At 35.7% G+C, this 19803-nt stretch overlaps 2 protein-coding genes across 4 annotated transcripts in view; one reads left to right on the top strand and one right to left on the bottom strand.

Annotated features, from left to right (window-relative positions):
• The window catches only part of Ten-m (teneurin transmembrane protein Ten-m), a 570328-nt gene that overhangs the window by 106069 nt on the left and 444456 nt on the right, over positions 1–19803 (top strand). The window lies entirely within an intron of this gene.
• Positions 13027–18644, bottom strand: LOC108729002 (sialin). 3 transcript variants are annotated; one of them, XM_018457894.1, is made up of 7 exons: positions 18236–18644; positions 17198–17592; positions 16409–16691; positions 15554–16139; positions 14670–14802; positions 13766–14007; positions 13027–13344 (listed from the first exon to the last, which is right to left on the bottom strand). In XM_018457894.1, the coding sequence occupies exons 2-7, from the start codon at positions 17202–17204 to the stop codon at positions 13153–13155; spliced, it is 1443 nt and encodes a 480-aa protein (XP_018313396.1). In that variant the 5' UTR covers positions 17205–17592; positions 18236–18644; the 3' UTR covers positions 13027–13152. The 3 variants fall into 3 exon arrangements, with proteins under 3 accessions (XP_018313396.1, XP_018313398.1, XP_018313397.1); XM_018457896.1 differs by having other exon boundaries at positions 17198–17466; XM_018457895.1 differs by lacking the exon at positions 18236–18644 and having other exon boundaries at positions 17198–17989.

Below are 19803 nucleotides of genomic sequence, written 5' to 3'. Positions count from 1 at the left end.
AAATTGTGCTATGCGCCAGTGAACACGAGGTGGCACGTCCTTGTCATCGTCTCCAGGCTGTGCCTTAATATTACGGAACCGAATGCCGTCGAAGACGACGACGACGAAGTCAAATCCCGATGTGAAAAGCGGCGCGGCAGCGGCGGTCCGCCGCTTCATAACGTCTAAAGGGCGTCTAGCGTCGCCTCGTCGGAAGACAAAACCGGCAATTACCGTCATTCCTTCCGCACGATAACCCTACAGCTACGGCAGCGCGTCCGCGTGTTTGCTGAACGATCGATTTTCTTAACCCTTGCTACACCATCTCTGATTTTCCCTAGCCCCCCCCTCTCTCTCTCTCTCTCTCTCTTCGTATCTGCCGGCCGAGGTTAAATAAATTGTGAATTTCACGATAAATCGAGCGCAAGAGATCTACGATTATTTCGCGCGGGTGATCGTATTCCCTGATCCCCCAGCCCGTAACATCGGAGCTCGAATTTCTCTTGAAATATTCTTGCTCGTTGTAATCCAACATCGAATAATCGGATATTTTATGTAACGTTACTGACTCGTAGCTGTGCGTATCCAAATTTGCCGAAATATATATTTCCCGACGCCAAATATATTCCTGAAATAGTAAAAAAAAACTAGAAGCACACTGCGAAATAAAACACGAGGTGGATTTTTAGTTAACTCTACCTTTAAGAAAAGATTGGTAGCGAGCTGCTTTTTACATTCAGCAAAAAATCTCGTTTATGATGCACATACTCGCGACAATAAATGCGTACGTTAATTATGTGAGTGCAATTACAGTAACTGGTTGTATAATTAAAGCTGCATTCGCGCTAACGACATTCTTCGATAATTTTCACATTAAATTTATGATCAAGTGCAGTCAATTAGATAAACCTTTCACGTTCTTTTTTTAAGAAAGAAAAAAAAGGGAAGAATATAAAAAGTAGAAGAAAATAAAAAGTGGAAGAATATAAAAATTACAAGAAGTAGATACTGTATGCGATATATTACATCTAATAAAAATAGGAAAGAATCTTCAAACGTTAAATTATTAGGTAGTCGTAAAGTAACTACTGGTTAAATTTAATAATGATTAAAATTTTACGGTAAGATCCATCCGAGTTAACGCTTTACATTGTCGTTGAAAAATGTATCGTAAAACGAATAATCATGTCAGTTTATGAAAATACGCGTTGGCGAAGACGTATTCTTGCAATGAGCACACATGTAACCGGACAATAAATCTTTGACGGTAGGCAACTGGGCGGCAATGTTTAGCGTGAGGCATGTGGCCGCCACGTTCGTTCCTGTACTGTGTACAGAGCAAGCAGCTCTGTTACTAATTGCTCATTAGTTCGGGTCGCAGACATTCCGATCTGTCCGTAGTCCGCGTTTATTTCTACCTAGTTCTAGTTTTAGGTGGATAACGATTTATTCGTCGATTCGTGCCCTAATTAATTAACTATCCGATCGGATCTCTGCGAAAATCGAGTGAAATTCAAATCGAACCTTCCAACTAAACTTCTTTCCCTCGATACAGAAATTATTACTCATCAAGTCTTAAAAAATCATATATATAAGTAAATATTTATATATTGTCAGAATAAATTAATATTTTATACAAAATAAATCAATGCATTGAACATTTATCGTTAATGCACTAACTGCTGTGGTTATCCATGACTGATGCTTGACTTTTCAGTGGTATTCTTGTGGTTTCCGGTGACCAGCGCTATCAAAATTTTTTAAAGCGTGTATAAAAAAATAAATAAAATTTAATATAAAATAAATGACAAATAACTAAATAACAATGTAAAGTAAAAATACAAAACAACACATTATCCTTAAGGATAATGCGCATATTATCCCTAAGGCGCACGGAAAGACTGATTTTACTAAAGTATCTAAAAATTTAGCTAGATACGTATTACAGATTTGAAAATAATTTTGTTGGACTATCAAAATAATTATACAGGACGTTCAAGCATAATGAGTAATAATGCCAAAAATTTTGACATTCTAACAATCAGCTTGAGCAGCTTACGTAATTATTTTAATAATCTAATATATAAAATTATTTTTAGATCCGTATATAACTAAATTTTTAGATACTTTAACAAAATAGCTCTTTCTGTATGAGGATACAATTTTATCTCATGTTACACAGTATTTTATTATTGTACATATGTTTATGTGTGATAATGGAAATTTTATACTCTTACAAAACTCGCTGATGGGTAGACGATGTGTTATAGATACTTTGTGTATTTTAAGAATAAAAATCTGAATTCGTATGATTAATATGTGTATATATCTCAGTGTTGGTGATCAGTTGTAACATCATAGAGATGAATAGTACTTAAAAAACTATGCAAGGAGCGCGTATAGACGGAAGGACGTATTTCACAGTTGTCAGAAACGAGGCAGATGAAGGTTGAAAGATCAACGAATACAACGATGTTCTCGGGAATGAATCGTCAGGAAGTATAGCGAGCGCGATTTGTTCGACTGAGAAAATACTATGGCGCGAGGGTGACGTTTCGAGGAAGAGAGAGAGAGAGAGAGAGAGAGAGAGAGAGAGAAAGAGCGCATTTCGCTCATTCGCCACAGCATTATGCGAGCCAGTCTTATCGTTTCGCTTCTAATGTTTGCTCGTTTTCGTGCCTCCTTCAGTTCTGGGCACTTCTCTCGGATCCGCGTCTCCGGCTTTGCGTGATTAATCACCATAAATAAATATCCCGCCTCGGCGTGAAATACCGTACCTCGGGAGAAAGAGATTACTTCTTGCCGAGGATTCTGCTACAATCATGGCGAAACGGGTGGAAGGCTCTCCCGTTCTATCCCTCCGCGGCAAGAAGGCGCAACGGGGCGTAGCTCATCTCGTGGAAATAACGCACTGACCATTAACTTGATTTTTAAATCTAGCGTAAATGATAGTCTTCGCTGCATTCAATACAATACGGTAAAATGTGCTCGACAGTTGCTTGTTAGATATTACAATGCATAAAAAATGGATTATATGTATAGACATAGTTTTTTTTCGAAATAATATAATTCTTTTAAAAAGTAATAAATTGATCAATCATTTTTTAAATAATACATGTCTCTATTAAGACTGCTAGCTGTGTTAAGCAGGAAGTATTTATTTAATTATAGAGCTCTTTCTTTCTTGTAAGATTATCACTGGAAAGTATAATGTATATCTTTTCATTAGTTGATGTACTGAGAGTAACAAATAGTTTTCTACGTATTCTCATTTCTCATTTCGCTCTTATTTACGACTTCCCCTTGAGTCTCCTCTGGTTTTGTTTTTCCAACCTTGTCGCGTTAATTTCAAAAGTAGTTAATTAAAAGACGATTCTCTCAGGCTTGACCTACATAGACTGTTGTCGAATGGATGAAAACTTTGTATTCTCAACAACTGTAACTATGTTAGAAACAAAAAATGACTGGAAATCCGGAGACCGGATCTGGAGTCAGTTTATGAAAAAGAACAATTTTATGAGTTTTACACAGCATATTTCTATCATAACGTTATTGTGTGTCTAATAGAAAGCAAACGACAAAAGATTTAAAAAATAGCAAGTATTACATTTTTCTTATAATATATTCATTCATATTTATTAACAAATATTTAGATAATATTACCGTTGATGAAAGTACTTGTTTAATTCTTTATAATCTTCTATAGAAATTGTTATGTAACCATATATATGTACTTATCTACATCGAAATTCATAAATATCCATTTTTTTTATTCATGCAATTACTTGTCAAGTATAAATGATATGCTTTCAAACTGTAATATATATACATATATATACTATTAAAAATAAAATATTAATACGTTAAAGACGTATAGTGGATTTTCTGAGGTATACAAAAATGTTAAAATTAATGTTTTATTTTTAACAATACATATATAATATTATAAATCGTTTATTACATTATAAAATATATAATATACACGCTTAAAATTTACTAATTACATTATTAATACAATAATATTTGTAAAGTGCATCACATATCACGATCATCGATGAAATTTAATATTATTCCGAATTATGAAATTGATTATACGAGTGAAACTCGTTATTTTTTAAGCTATTCTTTTCAATCCTCGTGCTATCTATCATCTGGCACTCGTTTGAATGAAGTGAGAGATATATATCCTGTACGCATATGCTCATCATGACAAAACGGTACAAATTCGCGCTTGAGGAATGTTTTTGACAAATTACAAGGGGGATATCTACTCGCGGATCCTTTGTCTGGACTTTCTACCCTTTTGAGTCCAACGCGAGCACGAAACTTAAACAATTGGAAACGGACAATGGTCGGCACATACATACAAATGTATATAGTTCAACAAGATAGAATATGTTTCTAATTGTTTACGTATTTCAAGAAAACATCCAAAAAGATAAAATTACATCTCAAAATTGTCAACCGCGATATTATCATACGATAAAAAAGTCTTTATTTTTCGTATATTATGTATTAATAGCCTTAAGATAAACTTTTATATATATATATATATATAGAGTCTCAGATTATAGTAGAATATTATCATCTTTACAATAAAATAGATTGTTCTTTACTCGCGTATATTGTATGCGAGTTACTTCCCACGTGCATATACGCTTTACGTCAATCTGCATGCGAAATTCGCCGAAACAACAACAAGGGATCTAGGTTGTCAATGCGGGATCGTGTTTTATGAAATATGAAAATATTACACAGAAATTGGAAAGGGATAAATCAATAAAACGAATCTATTGGCAGATGAGATGTTTTTGAATAAGAAGCAAAATTTTTTAAATTGTTCCTGCCATTGTTTATGAAAAAATTATAAATAAAAATTATTTACTTTAATTTAAAGAGTTGTGCAAATCGACATATTCATTACATTTGCTAATTTATTTATCCAATATAAAAAATTACTTATCGGTATATACATCCTTTAAAATTTTGCTTTGAAGGGGTTGTTCCGTCAGGTGGCGCCGTTTGCGGAGAAGCTTTGTACTAAGCTCTTTGCACCCCTTTCCACCCTTAAAGAAAAGGAAGAACACTCTTTACATTATAAATTTACATGTTTAATTTAATATCATCTTATTCTTGATAATTGGAATCAACATAAATTAATTAAATCTTGGTAATTTAAAATTATTACAATTCCTTTAATTATTCATATCATATTATTTTAATAAATATTCTGCGTTTACATGTTAATTATTCAATATATTAAATTGTCATGTTTAAATATTAAAAGATTATGTTAGCATATTTTAATTACAAAAACATATATTCTGCAAGCTATTTAATAAAAAAAACTAGTGTCAATCCTGTTGTCGCTTATTTATCAACTACAGACGATAACACAGAAATTAGGAAACTATATCTGGTATACCACTGTTATTATATGCCGAGTCGTAGAATCGATTCCCGACATCGCTATACGCTAGGGTGCAATAACCAACGTTAGCTCCCCTTGCACCCCGCCTGCTCGTCGTAGATAATCGCCTCGTAATTCACATATCCAGGGTCATTATTATTCATACTTCGAGTGAGACCACGGTATGCAAAGGCAAATTGCCAGCCGGACCGGCGAACACCGCGTAGTACTTGCATACGTACGTAAGAGCTTAGCTTTTCATCGAGCATTATGTAACGATCCGACTATGTACAAAAGTGTGTCACGAGGAAAAGAGTGAGTTTACTTTGGAAGTTAATAACGCTTTAGTCAACTGAACCTGCAACATGAGACACGCTTTCCCATTAAAGGGGATAGAGCGAAGTCACGAGCGATGAGTTCATAAGCCGTGCGCTCGAGATAGTATCGCGAGAATAACGTAAATATAAATTACAGGCACGAGGTCTGTTTACCGTAAACTTCGCCTCCCTACGGGGAAACGTGGGAAACCCGGATTCCCCGTTGTCGAGACGTTGAGCGATCGGCAAGATTTTTTTTCAACGTCACCATTTGTGTAAAGTGAATTAGATATTTCGCGAGAGCGATGTGGCCGCTTTGCGAGACATGCCAATTATATCGTCGGGCTTTTACAGTGGTCTTTAAAACAGCATTACGTGTTTATCTTTAAAACATCTCACGATAAAAGCGAATTGCAGGTTACGTGCAGGCGGTACGGGAATTGAACACTTTAACCGCGGCGCTACCCCGGCGATTATAAAGGCAGTAAAAGAAAGATTAGTAGCAGCCATAGCCGTCATTTCTTTCTGGTCAAAGGCATAATTATCCTTCGTTTCGTCGGGTGATTCCAGGCAGACATAAAATCTGCGTCTATCTGCATCCTTCTTTTTCATCGATACTTCTTTCAGTAATAGAGATATGGCCGTATCTCGCTGAGGGTTGGAGTGTACTTTATTGGCTATGTTTTGTCTTTCACGCACAGCACGCAAAGCCGAGATATTCGCCAAAGTCGCGCCACCTTTTTACGGCACACCCTGTACGTCTTTCTGCGGCTGATGGTTGAAAAACGAAGAGAACGAACCTCGACGATCACGCGAGGTTTGTAAATGGTTATCGCATCACTCGACCGGAAGTGCATTCCTGACGGCCGGACTCGATGGCCTCTCTAATTACGCTTACGTACAATTCACGAATCTTTCAGCGCCTCGAATCTCCTAGGTCTGTCCATTCTTCGTGGAATTAGGTGAACGTATGCAAATTGTTATTGATTGAGACGCGATTCGATGCAAAATTCCTTGCATCGGCTTGTCGCTCGTTGTTCAGTCTGTTATTTTTCACGGGTTATTTCCGAGTATTCATGGCCCGGCGCGTTTGAACGTGAAAAAAAAAAGAGAGATCGATCGTGCCGCGCAGATTTGCGGAATTCCTCGGCCGCTAGTCGAGTCCGCCCCCGTTCTCCGCGTGTCAAATGAAAATATGTCACTGCCAGTCGGTGGCAGTCGAAATCCGGACGCGGTGGCGTTCTCATCAGCATGCGAAAACTTTGTTATTTGTTTGAACACGTTAAATTATGCATGCGCAATATGCTGACGGCTTTCGACGGCGTTTCGGGGGAGGGAGACGGAGGAGGACGCGAGTTTGGGCGCGGAGAAGCGTACGATCTGTGGGGGTAGTCGAAAGGACGGATGAGGGGGTGATGGAGAGAAAGAGAGAGAGAGGACGAGAGCACTAACGGTGCCACACAGAGAGTGTGCGAGTCGGAAGGGTGCAGCTTTTCTCTCAAACGTAATTGAAACAACAATAAAGTACGAACGCACAACAATGAACGTACCTAATAACCCCGAGCTCTTTGCCGGCTCTATACCTCGGTCTGAAAACGAAGGGATCGCGTCGACTCTGCCGTTCAAGGGGTGTGAAGATATGATTAAATTACGAGATATATATAGGTCTATTCGTCCCGTGTCCATCAAGTTTATGCGATTAACCATCTTACGTCTCGACTAATAAGCTGACTTGAGTTACAATAATTAATGTTTCGATACGAATTTTATTTTATTTAATATTTTTGCAAGTTTACGTAGATTCGTTATATAAGTGTCGGCTTATAAAACTTGATATAGAAATCTATATCTTGAATTGAGGGGCGTAGCAATGTTTCATGCAAGAATGTAATTATGCGTCTTTTTCCAGCTATATATACACACAGGTGTGCATGTATAATATCGTTTTAAAAATCACACAACTAATCTATGCACAAAGACCATACGGATACTTTGATGCTCAGAATTCGTCGACAAAATTTAAGGATAATCCAGTAGCTAAAGCAGTACAAGAGCAGAAAGTAGCAATTGATCACAGCTCGCTCAAGTGACAAATTTCAAGTGTGACTGGTGTGACAAACGTTACAGAAAATGTCTGTTGGGAAACACGGATGTATGATTTGTTTGAACAAAATTTATATATATTTATGTGGATATATATATATATACATATATGTTAGCAGAGGTGATTAAAAAATCACCAAAGGCAAACGCGGAGGGAGCCTGTGCACGAGACATAGAAAATGTTAAATGGACTCAGATACAAGGGAATGTATGTATGCATGCGCGCGTGTATAGCCGTGTATGAGTTAATGCGCCGTGGCGTGTGTGATGCATTTTTTTATTCGTCGACAAACGAACGGACAAACGTGACGTGGTCGCGCTAATCAAAATCCGATGCGGCAGCAACGACCACCGATTAAGCGGTCTCTTCTGAAGCTTCCCGTCACGAATCCGCGAAGCTGCAGCGCGATTGGTCAGTTTGACATAGGTCCGCGCGCTGGCCCTGTGCCCTATGTGTATACTTCGAATATACATATTTATACGCAGGGTTTGCGCGCTCGTGGTCCATGCTTTCCGTGTCCACGTCGATCGTCCCTGACATGGACCGGTCCTCCCTTTCTCTCCCCCTTCTCTCGGTTACCGTTTAAAATATGAAATGCGGTGACAGCTAAATCTGCAGGAAGTTCGTACAATGCAGTCGAACTGCGGGCTACGCCGCGAGAGAGAAAACCGGTCAATTGGAAACGGGATGACCGAGTTACGGGCTACGAACCACCCCACGTCGCGTTATCTCTCCGCATCCCTTGGTAACCTGGCGTATCGAGTTTCTTAGCGGAATCATCCCTGTTCCCTTACCCTCGCGATATACTGCCAGATCGTTGCGCCGTAAGGAAAAAGAGTCTTGATTCTCTGCGAGAATCGTGGCTGGCGACTGCCTGCAACAATCACCAGTGGGTAACCCAGCTCACGTTCACAGACGTGCAACCGTTTCTTCGCTAATGCCGCTTCCTGTTCACGTAAAAGAATTTCGATATACTGAACCGTCAGGTGAGCCGAGATCCGAGTAGAAAGTGTCAAAATAAAGTTTTTCGGTTGACGCGTCTGAGACATTATAAAAATATTTTGTTCGTATGTCGCAATAATAGTATTTGTTATCTATCGGGTTCATTGACTTTTATTTAGCTTATTTCTTTTCTTATAAAATATATATTCTTGTCGTTGTTTTAATCGGTACCATGAATTTAAAGTCAAATTTCGCGTGAGCAATCGCTTTTCAGCCGAGTCTTAATAATTTTGTAATCAAAGAGCGACTATTGAACCATTTATATCTCAAATGTTCTCATTTTGTATCTCTTGATGTGCTCTTAAGACAAAATTCGAATAACGATTCTACAATCCTAATGAGCACGCAGAACTGAGTGTACAAACTAAGTCAAGTGCAAATACGACTTTTCAATAGCACGCCGTCAGGGCATTGAAAAAGCTGGAAAAGCTGAAACTTAACTATATTTCCAGCTTCTTTAATTTCATCATAATATATTCTTTTTTTTTATTTTAATTAAATTAAATTATTAAATATTAATGAAATCATTATTATTGGATTACAATCTAAGAGAGAACAATCAAATACAGTAATAATAACTATTGCATAATGTACTAAACTTTTTAGACAGACAAATACATTTATATATCAATAAATAAAAGAAGGGCTACGAGCCAGTTACAATATAAAGAAAATTTAATATTCGTACAAACGTTTCGACGCCGATCGGGTCATTTTCAATGTAAACACAAATAACATTACATAAGTTGTCGGAGAATTCGGTCAGATTACAGTATCCAATAAAACATATCGGTTATTTTCGCATTCCCTATTATTTGATGTGTGTAGTCCATATGTAAAATTAGCATCATTTGACTGATGTAAAAGTGATCTCATCTTATTTTTTAAAAAATCTACAATCTTGATTTGTCGTAATGATGTGAGTTGAGAGAAAAACGCAAAATTAATTAAGTCAAATATAGTAGGTAAAGATAAGCTATGATAAGATATATTGGAAAGAACACATGTATCCTTGACGATGTCAGGTGATTTATATATAACTGCTAATTAAATAGATTGTGCATACCGCCAAGATCTTAAAAAATATTTAAATATGTCGATAATTGCTTGTTGATATTATAAGATAAAAGCTTGATACAGCATAATGGCATAACGTCAATATAGAAATAGAAAGGATTAAAACGCGGCGTCATGTGAAATACGTTTATCTATCTTGTTACAACGTCAATCAAAGTACACCAGCAATAAATCATCAGCGTACCATATCCCTTGGATCAAGCACCGAAAACTCCATACCACGTTGATAGTACGTATTATACATATAACAAATATAGGCGTTACGATATTATCTTCCAGTAAATGTAATAAATTTTCGTAACGCCGGCAGGTATTTTATATACGAAATATTTATCGTGCAGCGAGATGTTCAAAATTAAATCGTTCGACCCATCACAGAGTAGCGTACAATAAAGGACTAGCGCACGACCGGGGAAGATTCAGTAAAATCGAATGGATATCGTTCGAATATATAGCATACTCGATCCTATTCGTTCCTTAAATTCACCATCCTTTCGTCGTCGCTGTCGTTGTAATCGCCGCCACCACCGCCATCGTCGTCGTCGTTTCTGACTTCCGTCTGGCGTACGTCGCGCGAGCTCTTATTAAAGGTGGCGATTTATCGCTAGTAATAACGGTGCGGTCTGGTGCTGCTTGGAGGCGAATGTCTCCCTGCCAAGGTTCTCTGGGAAGAGCAAGAGCGAGCTCGTGGCGCGAAGAGGAAGAGGTCAGAGGGCAGAAACTGGAAAGTAAGGGTTTATTCGCGGCAACCCTCTCCGCGCGAGAGGTGGATGATGCACCTCTTCTCTCTTCCTCCTCGGCAGTATGTTATCAAGCGTGCGTTAAGCGCGCGCGTGTGTGTGTGTGTGTATGTGCGCGCGCGACGCGGGGTAGATTAACAATTCCTGACATTTTAGTGGCGCTCCGGATGCGTTAACGCCACTTCAAGTACCGGAGTGCCCGACTGTAACGAGCTCCAGGATTGATTAACCGCCTCTGTCGAGCGACCCGCAACTACGGACTACGTGCTTCTCTAAGCAAACGAGACGACGGCCCGACGAAAGATCCTTAGAACTTATAATTACCGCTTGATTAATCGTCATTTTGACAGATAACTCGGAAACGGAGAGAATTTTTCACTGACTCGTCACCGTTATGCTCGGATCGCCTACCGTACACATCGATTAATCTTCCTAAAATATTAGACTATGTAAATTAGCTGCCATGTCTTTTCGGACAACCGATTCCAAACGAATCGGTAGCTGTCAGTCATGCGTTAAAAACCGTAAAAATAAAAAAACATTCATCATAATAAGAATATATGAATCGTACTTGGACTTGATGATTCAAAGAACTTTGCAATAAATGCGAGGATTCAATTAAAATAATTCGATAAACGTTTTCTATGTTGATCTTTATAATACAAAACTAGAATCCACATGTAAACTTGAAACAAAGTTTAGAAACACAAGAGATATACACCCGCTGGGAAACTTTTTCCAAAGTTAGTCGATACAGATATTTTATTCAGACTACGATCAAATAATTATTGACAGATATATTAATTGTAAGCGGAATGATATTTTGAAAAATATCTGAGTGATGAACACAGCAAGTGTGATAGGCAGGTGTTTTTCCATATCGTAAAGATTGAAACGATGAATCGATCGAACCAAGTTTGGACTACGCATAAACATCGATAGATGGAACAAGTCATCTACTCAAGGGGTTAAGAAGACGAATAAGCATTATTCATACCGTGTGAGCGCTTATCCTTAAGTTATTCATCTCATGAATTAGTAAACACGATGAAGAGAAGCTCTCGCTTGCGCGTATCGGACCATCCATGCAACGAAGTTTACCAGAATATTAAGTCCAAACGATTCTCTTGCCGCTCATACTTGCCTTGCCATCAGAAGATAGTACATGCCAATTTTGAGATTAGTAAATTTCAAAGATTGCAATTGTCTCATAGAAATACATTACAACATATCACGTTACGTTATGTTGAAACGCGATATACATTTTAAAAAAGAAGCTAGAAGAGGATATTTGTAGGTGAAAGGAAATAATCTCTAAATTTTTAAATTTCCCAAGATAAACTACCAATACACTTTCTAGATCGAAAATCTGATAGAGAACGTCGAAAGTGCGTGTAATATCCATCTCGTTTCCTTCGATCTTTCCTAACGAAATTTTCAAAGAATTCCCGAAGAAGTAGAAGGGTTCAATATTCTCTCATTCGGAAACGCATAGATTTCTATCGCGGTTGTCGGTAATATTTAAAGGAAAAAGAAACTGATTTAGCGAGGAAAGCAGTTACCACTCGCGTCCCGGCTTCACAGAATCGTCGAAGCGTACGACTGTAGGCTGGAAATAGATTACAAGCGTAATATTTCAACCGTCGTAAATATTCCGCACTGTTGGTGCCGGCACGGCCCTTTCGTGCTGTCTTCTTCTTTCTTTTCCGTCCGTCTCGCGCTGATTGACAGTCTCGCGACGTGGTGATCTAATTGGGATAAGAAGAATTTTTGTACCAGGTAGCCCCTAATTGGTTACCCGTCATTAAGGGTGGTCTCGCGATCCTAATTATCTTAGCGTAAAACTTGACACGTCAAGTAGCAGCACTTCTGAGACTTTCGTGAACTTTGGCACGTCGTTAAGATCGTCAAACAGAAGTATAAAATGATTCATGTAGGTATTAGATACATATTTTTCACAACTTTAAAATTTCTTGATTTTTTCAAATTAAATAAATAAATAGAAATAATCATGGATATAATGAATGTGGTTATTAAATTTCTCGCATATATCTATACATAGATATATATTAATTATACAATCTATTTTATAAAATTTTCGCACGTAAAAGACAGTTACAACTTCAGTTAGCATTGATAATAGTATAAAGCATATTATCAACAGAATTTCTTCTTGAAATATATTTTGCAAAACATTATCGATATACAGATATGTATATATAACACATACAAAGTGATATAATTAAGTATTACATCCATTAATTAATCTCAGTAGATTAATCGAAAATGTTTCATAATGAAATATACCTAAATATAAAAAGTTGATTCAGATGTGAATATATAAGGAATATTATATAAAAATCAAAAACTTCTTGATTTCATTTGACGATAATTTATATTATCGTGCTTATTTAATTTACCTATATAACATTTCTTATTTATGCAACAGGCGGAATACATTCTTCTACAAAAAAAATGTTCCTTCTGATTTTTTAATAAGAACTGTACAAAGGTAGTCTCAATTTAAGTCTTCGTTTCTTGTTGCCGTTCCCCTTGTTGTGGTTGTCTTTCGTCGACATCCCAGTTTTCGACTTCAGACACCGGATAATTCCATGGTTGAATTTTGGCTGATCCGAAGATCACAAATATCACGAAAGCGAGAACTTGGGCGACGATGGTAATCCAGAATGCGATTCTCCATCGCGCTATGGTATGCTGTCAGAAGATATTGAATATTAATATCGAAATAAAAAACGTCAATTTGAAAATGCCGCACTGTGTGACAGCTGTACTTTTTAAAATAATCAAGTTTAATATATCAAAATTATGTATTTTAAACCTTATAATAATAAAAAAATATAATATTAAAATTTTCATTTCAAAGATTTCGTGTTACAATAAAGTTGACTTCGCAGTTGATTACGCAATTAAGATTCAGTGTCTTTCTTAGAACGAATATCGGCTTAACTTTCTTATATCGGGTTAAAGTCGTTTCACCTTTCGTAAAACTTCAAGAAAGTGGAATCTCTGTGCATAACTTATTAAAAATTCAAGAAATTGGAGATCATGTCACGTTGCTCTTAATGGACTCTTTTTTCGTTTTCTTGTCTGATCATGCATTAAGTGTTCAACTCACTCCTTCCGATACGAGAGCTCCAACTATCGGTGGCAGGATAAAGGCGGAAATAGTGCCCGGAGTATTTGTAATACCCATGAGAATTCCTGCATAATTTGGTGCCAGATCGTTCTGATTACAAAGATGACCGACGAATATAGCACCACAGACTACTATACTCAAAGTTAGCAGCACAGTCGACGTCACACGAGCACAACCAATGTATGCGATTATAACGAGAAAGATGCTAGGTGGGATAGTGCCTGGAAAAAGAAAAACGCATCAAACTATATATTACACATATCAGATACTTCTTTCCTGAACTGAACATATTTAATTTGATACAACAAATAAATTTTCAAGATACATTCAAAAATATGCATACAAATCTTATAGCGTATAAAACTCAGTACGATGCATGATACAGCTAATTCACATATCAATTATAATTTCATATATTGTAGAAATAAGTTTACGCATTGTCACTAAAAATAGTAACAAAAATTATAATATCGCGTGTGTTATTCAAAATCACGACGAAATATGTAAATCACGCAAAAAATTTACAAACAATACTTCATTTATTTTTCATTAATTAATATGTAAACTGTATAATTCAAGTTTAGTTCTTTAATTTATGCTATTACTACGCTATTGCTACGAATTGTTGAGAAAAATAAGAGAGAAAGAGAGAATTGCTATCTAACTTTATTAATTGGTTAAAAGAGAATGTATACGAATAAAGTAGTTATTTTATTAAAAATAATATAATGTTTTTTCAATTTTTTATGAATATTGAAAAATTATGATATTTACGGAACTATTTTCAATTTACTGTAAATGTAACTACTATTTTTGTATAAAAAAAAGGTAACATCTGTATTTATAAAGCTATATTATTTTGAATTTCATTTCGAATACATACTTATGAACACCGCAATTTTACGTGCAACTGTTTGCGACCAAAATCCTTTTTTCCGTCCCCAATCTAAAACTCGTCCGATTAATGGATTAGTGAAGGCGTTCACGAGATACGGTGTGCAAACAATAGCGGCATTCTGTAAAGTATTTCAGGAAAAATTTTGGCAAAAACTTGAGTTCTGTTTCACGTAACTGTGCACACGTCATACAGAATAAAATAATATTACTATATGTAAAATATTATTTTATCCATAGTATTATTCTGCTCTCTCTCGTAATATCTCTTGGATTAAATATAACTTGAAATACGTGAAATAATTATATATGACATAATACAAGAGGAAATTATATGTTATTACATATATGAGATGTATAAATAAGTTCTCGCGGTCAATTTTAAATAGTGCTAACAACAGTGTATTTAAACGCAGCCAATTATTTTTCCATTAGTAAAGTTGACCAAGCGCTGCAATTCGAAAATTATGTAACAGTGCTCAGTTAAGCAATTAACATTTTTAGTTTAATTGAAAATGAATGCTGAAAAAGTGCTTATTCGTCATTGCATGCTTTATCGCGATAAAACCTCCACTAAAGAAGCAGAATAATTTATGAGACTCATGGAGATAATATTATGTCGGAAAGAATGTATCAAGATCGTTTTAAAAGATTTAAAAATGATTCCAGTAAGTAAACGATAAATCGCGCGAAACATTCTTTCAATAAGCCATTTACCTGTATATGCTACTTAAAAGATAGCAAAAAACAATAAATTCGAAAAGCAAATATTTTGATTAAAATGTTTGTACCGGTATTTTTATATCAATAGATATATTTTTTTTTAAATTGAGAACTTATTTACACACATTAATATATCTCCATTACACTTACCGATGTGATATCATATCGTAATATCTTGTTCATATAAAGTGGCAGTTGGGTGAGCAAGAAATACCAACAAAAGTTGCCTAAAGTATTCGTAGCGATCAGAGCCAAAAATGGTACCGATGTAAATATACTTTTCCATGGAATCTTCATCTTTGAGGATCCAGGTGGACGATGGCCATACGAGTTCACGATGAACGCTCTTTCATGCTCCGTTATGTACTTCTGTTTTTCCGGACAACCGGCGAAAAATATATAAAAGATGATGCACCAGATTAACGGTGTCGTTCCGTGGATGTAAAAGATAGCCTCCCAGCCTACGTAACGTAATATCAATCCCGAGGTAAGAATAGATATCACGGTGCCGAGCGATGTTCCAGCGTATATAATGCCGACCCATGTGCTTTTCTCCTCGTACACAACCCATGTTCCCAGAAGAACATTTACTATAGGAAGATTCGCTGCGCTCACAAGACCGGTCAAAAATCTTACGATGTATAGTACGTACAACTCCTTTGCCGCGATCGGCACCAATATTGTTAAGATTCCATTTGCCAGCACACAGACTAACAATACTATCTTCGTGTCAAACCTGTATCCAATATACTTCATTATTACAATTTATAGATATATGTGAATAAATAAAATATTAAACAATTATTATATATGACCGAATAACTGATCGTATATTCTCTAATTCCCTAAATGCAGAAATTATCTGTCAGAAATTATCTGCGATGTTGATAGCATTTACATGCATACTGTAGCATCTTTATAAACTCAAGGAATTGCTTTATTATAATAATAATAATAATAATTTTACATAAGTATAAAAAAAATTTGAAACATTAAAACACTTACCGATCCGCCAAATATCCCGATGGAAACATGCCGACAAGATATCCAGCAAAGTATATACTAATAACCAAACCTTGCTCGCTTGCTGTCCAATCGAATGGACCGTCGATATCGGTGATGGTATTTCCAGGAACATCAAATTCCGGACACTCATCTGACCAATCCGGTATACCCGGCTTTTTTTTCACCATACCGATGATAGCCGTCGCGATATTTACTTTCAGACCATAAATGATCATGTTCGCTATGCACAGCATGATAGCGAACAAATATCGTACGCGTATCTCTATAAGATCAAAATTATAAAAGATAATTAAAATTATGTATACTAAAAATAAAATATAATTGTTTGTTTAACTTATAATAAAATCTAGGAAACACTACAATTTGCTTACAATTTGCTACATGCCAAAATGTGAGAGTGAGAGAAGATAAAAGAAAGAGAAGTGATGTGTGTGAATAGATATTATTTTTACACTGTGCCGGTAATGCTTAAAAAAAACTATTTTCACATATAAATTTATAATTATGAGTTAAATAAAATCTTTTACTTGTAATATCAGTAACATTAAATGAGAATAATGACAAGGTAGTAAAATTTATCATTTAGATATAAAAGAAAACACACACACACTATATTATATATATATATACCATATATATATATATATATTAAATATAAACACCTATCATGCACATAAATGTACGTTTTACAAATTAAAAGACAAAGAAATTATTGCTTTAATTATTTTATTATTATAAATGTTAATAGAAGAGAAATTATTTCCTTACCCATCATTCTGAATATTCAATGTGACCTCGGTTAATGAATCGATGACATTGATGACCATTACGTTTTAAATCGTTGCACCAGTGTCGCCGTTTTCGTCGTTTGTTTTCGTATCGATACAATCACCAATTCGCTCGGTCGCACATTCAACTGCTCGATTACGACTATCGAATTATATCGTCGACGATGAGACGGCACCCATACACACCCGATACCCAGATTCCTCCTCCACAAATATCTTTCTAGACTTACGTCTCGATGCTGAGCATGCCTACATTCGACATGAGATTATAGATCGCATAACAAGAAGCTCACTGTCACTCACTTGTAAAGTCAAATACGGTTCGAAGTTTCACTGCCTTTCTCAATTCCGTTAATAAATATGTTGTTCCTTGTACTGATAACGCGCATGGTCGCGTATTAATAGATACACAATATTGTCATGCAGGAAAACAATTTCGTATAAATCTTACTATGTATTAAATACGGGTATTTTCAGAATTATTTCTTCTATACATGTTAAATAATATCAGGCACAAGTTTAACTTGTTTTCAATGTCGCATTTAATTAAACAATGTCCAGTCTCCGATATCGATTCTGATTCCAATTTTAATACCAGATGTTTACTAAATATATTTGTTTGCTATAAGCGAAATAATGTTCTTGCTCAAGTTATCGCAATGCAATTCTCTCTGTATATGGATTGACGACATTCATTTTGAAAAATATTATTATGGTTGCGTTTCATTATTCATTGCTGAATATCAGTACTGAAAATCTATAGTACACATTACGTATACTATAGATTTTCAATATTGACAATGTATATCAGAACACGACCTAAATAAGTGTTTTTTTTACATTTAATGCTTATAAACTTCAGTTTATAAAATTGATATCGTAATATTATATCTATTGTTTGATATCTCCACAATAGTTTTAAATTAACATTCTCCATATCTAAAAATTCTACAATTTAAAAAAATATTGTTTCCCTTTTAAATAAAAATAAATTGAGATCTGCTAATTCAATACTTACGTCAAAGTTTTTCTTTTCTTCTCTTTAAATTAACAAAAAATTCATGGATAAATCATAAGGCAATTACAAAACACTTCGTATAAATAATTTCATTTTATACACGTACATTCGATAAGTTTTTACCATTAATAAAGATGACAGACAAACAACGTATGTACAAACATATTAGGAAAATATGTTCGAGTAATGTGTGCAGTCACTGGAACTAGATATAACTCAATGTGTGAGTGACGTTACGAAAGACGGTGCGATATGAATTGCTCAACGGTCACACGAGCACTAAACTAAACTGTGGAAGCGGTTGCGTTTTAACTTTCAGTAATTTACACGTAAGTGGTGATTCCTTAATGTGAAACAACATCACCTTATATTTGCCAAGTCATATATAGAATATCACTTTAATTTTTTATGTCTGTTATACAATAGTATTCTACATACTATGTTGCGATATAATTTATAGATATACTTAATGCAATTATCTTACAATCATTAAAAATTCAATAGATGACGCTTGTTTACTACTATGTACTATAGCTACTATATGAATAGTTAATTCTTACGTTGTAAGAAGATTTAGTCACTTGCACTTAATCATCTAACTTCGTTAAGTAAAATAATTATTTTCATTCTCAGAATATCACATTCATTTTTTACAAACGATTCTTTGAAAACGGACGAGGTAGCAGTCGTGGCGACAAGATCATTCTCTCTAAAACCGGTTTCGTGGTAGTATGCATTTATTCATGCCGCGTTTCTCCAACGATAATTAAAACCAAGCGAGCATTGATTACACAAGCACAGACGACAGTTTCGTCTCCGTTAACGGCTTGATGGAAAGGTTTCACTCGCGCGATATCTAATGTGAATGTCCTAGCTATTATCTCGGTAGGCTACTAACACCGGAGCTCGAGTCGCCTCTCGCCGCAATACAGTGGCACACGATAGCATTCTTAACGGACATTCGTCCGGCGAGACGCTTAATGTTTATGGGCTGAAGATAATGGGGTCTCCCCGGTGAGCCCATGTCCAAGCGGATGAGAAACATTCCGCAGCATAGCCTGGGACTCCCCGCCGATCAGACAACCGTAGTCTTGAATATCTATGCATTCAACAAATAGTAACGCCCACCGAATTATATTCAGCACACATGTCATCTTTTTTCGTCGGTCGATAATTCGAGATAAGCTAGGTAAATTATACACGTAATAATAACTGCCACGATATTATCTTCCTGCGTGTCAAATGTCGTTAAGGGTAAATATATAAATGTGTTGATATAGATTATTTTATTAATATTTATAATATTTTCACAACTTTTTACATAGCAAATGTAAAATTTATGCCAAAATCCATACTGGATATCTTGGAAATATGCATATAATTTTCTGCCATGAATACCAAAAATAATGCATTTATTGTAATTTAATGTATTATTATGCCTATATTTGTGAAAGATAATTTGTCAGGTGTGAATCGATATTTGCCATATATCATTCCATGTAATAGAAAGAGAAAAAGAAAGAGAGAGAGAGAGAGAGAGAGAGAGAGAGAGAGAGAGGAGAGAGAAA

This window comes from Mycetomoellerius zeteki, unplaced genomic scaffold, assembly GCF_001594055.1.
Source record: "Mycetomoellerius zeteki isolate Tzet28-1 unplaced genomic scaffold, Tzet1.0 scaffold69, whole genome shotgun sequence".
NCBI lineage: Eukaryota > Metazoa > Arthropoda > Insecta > Hymenoptera > Formicidae > Mycetomoellerius > Mycetomoellerius zeteki.
The sequence above is the reverse complement of the archived record's forward strand: the minus strand, read 5'-3'. Positions and strand labels throughout refer to the sequence as shown.